At 41.3% G+C, this 7,390-nt stretch overlaps 1 protein-coding gene across 1 annotated transcript; it reads left to right on the plus strand.

Moving 5' to 3' along the window:
• The first annotated feature begins 1,349 nt into the window (after positions 1–1,349).
• LOC131223290 (uncharacterized) lies at positions 1,350–5,270 on the plus strand. The gene is made up of 2 exons (XM_058218643.1): positions 1,350–1,455; positions 1,620–5,270. The coding sequence occupies exon 2, from the start codon at positions 1,744–1,746 to the stop codon at positions 4,993–4,995; it is 3,252 nt and encodes a 1,083-aa protein (XP_058074626.1). The 5' UTR covers positions 1,350–1,455; positions 1,620–1,743; the 3' UTR covers positions 4,996–5,270.
• The last annotated feature ends 2,120 nt before the right edge of the window (positions 5,271–7,390 follow it).

The raw sequence follows: 7,390 nt of genomic DNA on the forward strand, positions 1-7,390 counted from the left end.
TTGAATTGAGCAAGCATAGCATTAAATTGAGCTGGGCAAACATGAAATTGAGCGACTCTAAAATGAAATTGAGTGAGCCCTAAAATGAAATTGAGTGAGCTTCAAATGGAATTAAACAAGTTTCACATGAATTTGAACGATCAACGCATAAAATTGAATAAGCCTAACAAATAAAATTGTAAGAACCTGACATGAAATTCACCGAACTTCACATAAAATTCGATGAGTAGTCGATCAATTGTCGTTGACTTCCGTGAGTTCTTTCTTCAAATTAAAGTGTGCAATGGCTAAGTTTGACCAAGCACCTTTGCTGAATTACAAGCTAAATTTCCACAGGTACTTAGTTAATCGTTGTTTAATACTACAAAGGAAAGAATCTATAAACCACACTAGGGTTTTTTTTTTTTTTTTAATATCTGTACCTCCAGCAACCATAGCCTTGCTCAATGCAAGTTGAGGACGAATGCTTTCAAATGAGGGATTAATTTGTACCTTTCCGAAGATTGGAGGTGCAACTACTTTGAAGGATTCCACGTAACCCTCACCAAGATAGAAAATGCCTAATGTAGAATGATAATATGGAGATGATAAAGTTCAAATTTTAGTAAGGAAAATGATAAGTAAAATGGCCGTGCGTCGGTTTTTCGTTGCAATGGAACGTAGGGATGGGTTCTGAGAAAAAGCGCAGGTGTTTTCTGTTAAAGGGAGAGGAAAAGCAACGGCAGTAAAAAGGAGGGTAGTTTCGTCCTCAAAGTCGTTGTCCGCACGTGCTAGTCTAAGTTGGTAACTTAAGTCCGTCTTCCTTCGTAAAAACCGCTGGGTAAAAGGTTTTGTCTACAGTGGTCATTTTCTCATTTACCGCCCTATTCACGAGACTAAGAAGGGAAAATGCAAATATCTAAGTTGGTAAAAAAATTTCTATGGCGCCCGAGAAGTTTTCAATCATAGGCCTCAATTCACACCTATTTCGTGTGATATGACGTGCTCACTTGAGCGTCGATAAGATACATACATCACGGTGGGCCCCACAGAGTTTATTAGTACTCAGCGTCCATCAACTTTTAATTTTATATTGTTTCCATTGGTATGACCTATAGGAGTACTTTTTTTCAGGATAATATTTTTCATGTACGGTTAAAATGGATTTTATTACATGATGGACGGATCCGATATACATATACGATACTTCGCTTTGGTGTTTTACGCAGGGATTGTAAACCGATTCCGGTGCACCAGGCATGGTATCTCATCGTAATTTTTGCAGAAAGAAGTGGTGTTTTGGTAAAATCCTATTTTGATTTCTAATTTCGTCATTTATTAAGTAGATATAAGTCAAAAGTCTTTGAGATAAAGCTCACCAACTCTACACTCTTCTCTAAATCTCAGATCTCAAACATCTAGAGCTTACAGAGATTCTCAGCTACGGAGGCCAGAACACAATCATCCATCTTCGAGGTTAGTCTTTCAGATCAAAATCCCACCCTTGATTTCCAACCACACCCACATTCTCTTCTTTCCATTAATAGCAAGAAACCCCCAAAAAAGGAGTCTTGAATTTAATTCTTTGTCACTCTTTCAAGATAATTTTCCCCTTTTCTTCATTGCTTTTTCTGTTACAGATCTCTAGAAACTAACTGGTTCTTCATGTTTGGGTCTGGTTTCTGCCATTTGGGTGGCTTGAATTTCTTGTTTTGGCAATTGGGTATCTGAGAATTCATTGAAAGAAAGTTTGAATTTTCAGTTATGAAGATTCTATGTTTGGTTCTTCATGTATGGACTCTTGGGGTGTTGATGTTCTTTAGCTTTACATCTTCATACAAACAATATGAGCCCCAATCTAAGTGGGATGTTGGAGATGATTCTTCTTTCTCCCGTGGTGCTCGCTTCAGCGAGGTTGAAAAGGAATGTGGGTCTGTTATATCATCATCAGTCGAATTGAATTCCAATCCCGGCAGATGGAATAGTGTCAGAGATGAACTGTCCTTCATGACGGGGGCTTGGTGGCAGGAGGGAGATTCCTCACCATTGATGCCGTTCGTTGATAGAGATGATGTCCCGAAGAACAAGTCGGGTCTCTCCCCTCTGCTCCACTTGGTTTCGTTCACGGCGGTGGATGTCGATCGAGTTCATAGGTTTAAAAACATGGTTAATGTTAGTGGGATATTGAACTTGTTCATTTATAGAGACATTCCACCTGAGTGGAGTTCCAGCATGATGCTGGTTCCTGCTGAGCAGCAAGAGGTTTATTCACAGTCCCCGGTTCAGCAATCGCCTGAATTTCTGATGCACACTGGGGATTCTCGCCTCACGATCACATTCGATGGGATTTACGTTGAGTCGGAGAAGAATGGTGGGGAACGTGTGTTATGTTTGTTGGGGTCTGCAACGTTGCCTTCTCGACAACCTGATTCGACTGATCCATGGGAATGGGTGAAGCATTCAAATCCGAACCATTACCAGCCTCGTCTCTTGCAAGATGACCGGATTTTGCTCATTCTTCGGTACCCTCAGACCTTTACTTTGACTACCCGAGCTATCCATGGAGAAATGAAAAGTCTAAATGAGGAATCGAACCTTAGGTACTTTGATAAGGTTTATATATCTTCCCAGTTGGGTGCTTATTCCAATTATGAGTTTGGGTCTAAAAAGCTAATTTCCAAAGCCTGTGATCCTTACCCATATGGTGATGATGTGATCAATGGTCAGGTAGAGATTTATAAAGGGTTTGGGTTTTGTGGGATTCTTGAACGGTTTCTATCTGAAGATCCTTTTACTGTTGTGCCAAACTGGAAGTGTAATGGCACTGATGAATATTGCAGCAAGTTGGGTCCTTTTGTGTCTGGAGGGGAGATTAAGGCCACGGATGGTGGTTTCAAGAATGTTAAGCTTGTAACTAATGGTTTGAGGTGTGAGCCTGGACATGGAGAAGGCAATGTCAGCAGTGCCAGGATGTCTGCTGTGTTCCGAGCAGTTGGTCCGTTTGGGAATGTGTATACGGAATCAAGGAGAACTAGTCTTACTAATATGACTCTTTCGGCTGAGGGAATATGGAATTCCTCTGTTGGGCAGGTTTGCATGGTCGGTTGTCTTGGAAATGTCGATGCGTCGGTCGATGGTTGCAATTCTCGTATCTGTTTGTACATTCCAATCTCCTTTTCCATCACACGGCGAAGCATCATCTTTGGGACCATATCCAGCATCAGCAACAGTGCAGATTCATTCTTTCCTTTATCATTTGAAAAGTTAGTTCGACCTTCAGAGCTATGGAACAGCTTCAGCACCTCCCATCTGTCATACAAGTACTCGAAAATTGAATTAGCTGGTGCATTCCTAGAGAGAAGTGAGCCTTTTGATTTCAGAACTGTTATCAAGAAATCGCTCCTCAGCTATCCAGCACTGGAAGATGGCGATGAACTTGTCAGCCTTTCTCTTCTCTCAGAAGATCTCACTCTCCATGGAATCCCTGCAGTGCCGGATCCAGTACCCAAGGTCCGTTCTCGAAGGCCTTTCATCGAAATGGAGGTAATATCTATAGGTCCACTGTTCGGACGTTATTGGCCATCGTCAGAAAATGTATCTACCGTAGATGGGGAGGTGCCATTCCGTGCTAAAGCTGAATCCACCGAAGAAAAGCTCCTTTTGAATGTCTCTGCACAGCTCAGGGTTATTGGGGAGCCTTACACCAATGTCTCAGAGCTATTCTTGGAGGGCTTATATAACCCAATTGTTGGCAAGATGTATCTAATCGGCTGCAGGGATGTCCGGGCCTCTTGGGACGTCCTGTTCGAGAGCAGGGATCTTGAAGGTGGACTTGATTGTTTAATCGACGTGAAAGTTGAATACCCACCCAAAACCGCCCGATGGTTAATGAATCCGACTGTGAAGATCTCTATCAACAGCCAAAGGAACGATGACGACCCGCTCCACTTTAGCCCAATCAATCTCATGACTCTTCCTATCATGTATCGGAAGCAACGGGAAGACATATTGTCCCGTAAAGGCGTCGAGGGGATTCTTCGCATTCTGACTCTGTCTGTGGCGATCGCTTGCATATTGGGTCAATTATTTTACATCAGAGATAAGGTCAATGTCATTCCTTTTATCTCTCTCGTCATGCTTGTTGTTCAGGCTCTTGGGTATAGCCTTCCTCTAATCACGGGTGCGGAGGCTCTATTTGCACAGATGTCTTCTGAACCTTACGAAAGCCAATATTACGATCTTAAAAGGAATCAAAAGTTCCGTGTTATTGACTACATGGTGAAATTTCTCGTGCTGGTTGCGTTTCTACTCACACTAAGGCTCTTCCAGAAGGTGTGGAAATCGCGTATCAGACTACTTACACGTGCTCCTCTGGAACCGGGCCGTGTCCCAAGTGATAGGCGGGTCCTCTTCGCTAGCTTGGTGATACATACTGTCGGGTTTCTCATCATTATTGTGGTTCATATGGTGGATGCCAGTAAGAGGCCACTTCAGTCAGAAAAATATACCGATGTGAGGGGAAATAGCCACAAACTTCGAGAGTGGGAAACTGAACTTGAGGAGTATGTTGGTCTAGTTCAGGATTTCTTCCTTCTTCCACAGATTATTGGCAACGTTTTGTGGCAGATTGACTGTAAACCGCTGAGGAAAGTGTATTACATTGGCGTCACGGTGGTGAGGCTTCTTCCGCACATCTATGACTACATAAGAGCTCCTGTTTTCAATCCATACTTCTCAGAGGAGTATGAATTCGTGAACCCGGATCTGGATTTCTTTTCTAAGTTTGGAGACATCGCGATACCAACTATTGCTACTCTTCTTGCAATTATAGTATATATTCAACAGAGGTGGAGTTACAGGGAACTTAGCGAGAAACTGAGGTCAGGGGAGTGTAAATTTCTGCCACTGGGATCCCGAGTCTATGAGAGGTTGCCCTCAAAGTCTTTTGAAGCGGAGCTCGTTTCTGGCGTGAATGAAAGTTCAACGCATAGTCATTTGCAGCAGGATGAAGAATGATTGTCATTCATTGCATGACCTTTTTCAAAGACAGTGCGCGGTGAGTACTGATATGAAAGTTTATAAAATGTTGTTGTGATTTTAGTGATTCTGATTTTTAAAGATGAGATGTTAACTGATGAACTGTTTTAGGAGATTGATGAGTAACATATGGTTATTTTTCCTCCCATGCAATTGAATCATCAGAAATTTACTCATTTGATACGGACTATCATTCCAATGTATGGCCAAGTAAGAATGTGGCATCATGAATCTTTAGTTTTTTAGTTCCTTTATTACTGCTTGGTAATTGTTATTTTTTCCGATGTGGTTACGTAGTGACCGTTTGGACGCACCCTCTGAAAGGGCATTTGAGGCAGAAAGACTTTGCGATCCAAACCGCAATTTGTGCTGTGTATTTGGATGCACTTTGCAAAACCCCCTTTTTCGTCTCCCACTCGACAAAATAGGTGCTAAAATGCCAACTAAGCAAAAACCAAAAAGCAGGCTTGAAACCTCCTTTCCAGGAAGTGCGTCCAAGATGGCCTTTAGATAGGAATGATTGGTGAAGTAGGATCCATAAAGCCCAACGTAAATAGCTGGGACAAGGCTATATGATGTGGAAGATAATGATGCTTTGATGTAATTAGCTTTTTAAGGAATCCTTAACTTTTATTCAAAGAAAAAAAAAATGAGTAAGGTATATCACTATCAATACATGGATCATGACATAATGGTATTTTTTTTTTTAGCAACTCCTCTAATCAGAGGAACTGACAATAGAAGCACTGTTTTGCATTGCATCTGAATGTCGAGCTTTTCTAGGAATCACCTGGTGTTATAGAGAACTAGAAGTTGTCCAACATCCAATAACAAAGGTATTTTATTAGTTTGGGATCATTTTTGGTAGACCATGTCTGTCTGTTTGCCATGAAACCTTTAGAAAATATTTAAGAGTTGAAAGCCTTAAAGGAGAATTCCTGTTTTTGCCTTTTAAATTAGAACTCTTAGAATTATATGAACTTTTATCATAGCCTTACATCAAAATAGAATTCTGAATCCTGATCCATGCCTCCCATTTTGAGGTTTAGCTGTCCACAGTTGAACTTATATTTTCCTTTGAAAATCGAAACACACATTCTCATGTTAGTTCATGATTAAAAAAGAGGCTTGGAAATACTCCGTTAAGCTTAGCATTTGATTTTGCTTCTTTCTTTTTCAACACCCATCGTTATCTTTCAAAAAAGAAAAAGAAAAGAAAATAAATAAATAAATAAAACACACTCTTCATTGCATATGAAAGATTGCTTTGTCCGGAAAGGCGGGGTTCGCTGCTATACTGTGACAGTGGCTCCATACGGTATACAACTTACTCATGCGCGCTTGGGCTTCCCTATTTGGGAAAGCCTCCGTGCACATTAGGAACATGTTGCGTAGGGCATGCGCCTTTTTGGCAATTTTTTTTTTTCAAAAAATTTGGAGGTCAGCCCGTACTCAATTCCTCAAGCAGGTTCCAGAGCTGGAAGCTGCAAAGGGAGATTCAAGATGGTTTGGTGATATCACCAAGAAAAGCATTCTTCAACCGTCGATATCATCATCATGCGATCAGTGTATACCTATTTGCGAAAAAGGTTGTACGATTGGTCAGGAAGTCTGGACTTCTTCATTGTGCACTGTATTGAAGCAGTGTTCGTCCTCGCTTCAGCAGGCCTATGGAGGAACAAAACATCTCCCTAAGTGGGCGTGTCCATCCTTACTCAATTCCTCATCAAATTCGGAATTGCGGGCGGGGCTCGAGCGCCCCGAACATCGTTCTTGCCAAGGTTGTATGGCTTTTTTCAGCCTACTCTAAATAAACAACCTCCATTGAATAATCTATCTTCATTGATAGGACAGCCATACTGCAAAAAATTTCTTTCGGAGACATCTCAAGCATACTTGTGAGGGCAAGAGCCCAACTAGCTATTGATTGCTGCCTGCTTGTCACTACCATAATAGAGTTAGCTTTGGTGGATGTCATTCTGGCCATAGACATGTGGCAAGCATCAAAAGGCCTGGAAGGCTACATCATGTAGAGCAGACACGGTCCTAGTTTATGTGACTTGGACACGGAGTGATGTGTCTGTATAGTGTCAGATGAAAACACTAGGGACATTAGAGAAACCGGCACCAGGATAGTTATAGTTCTATTAAAAATTGTATAATTATATAAAATCTTAATGCTGCTGAAATTACAAGAATAAATGATTGATCAATGTCTAGGTTGAAATGTGCTAGACAATAGTTCTAAAACTCGCTAACTGGACTCGATGAGAGTTCGAGCCGAGTCTTCAGGAAGCTCTCTGTTGACTGGACACTTTTTGTGGATACTTGGGCCGATTTACTTGCTCTATGAAGCAGTTTTTAATTAAAAAAT

Source organism: Magnolia sinica, chromosome 13, assembly GCF_029962835.1.
Source record: "Magnolia sinica isolate HGM2019 chromosome 13, MsV1, whole genome shotgun sequence".
NCBI lineage: Eukaryota > Viridiplantae > Streptophyta > Magnoliopsida > Magnoliales > Magnoliaceae > Magnolia > Magnolia sinica.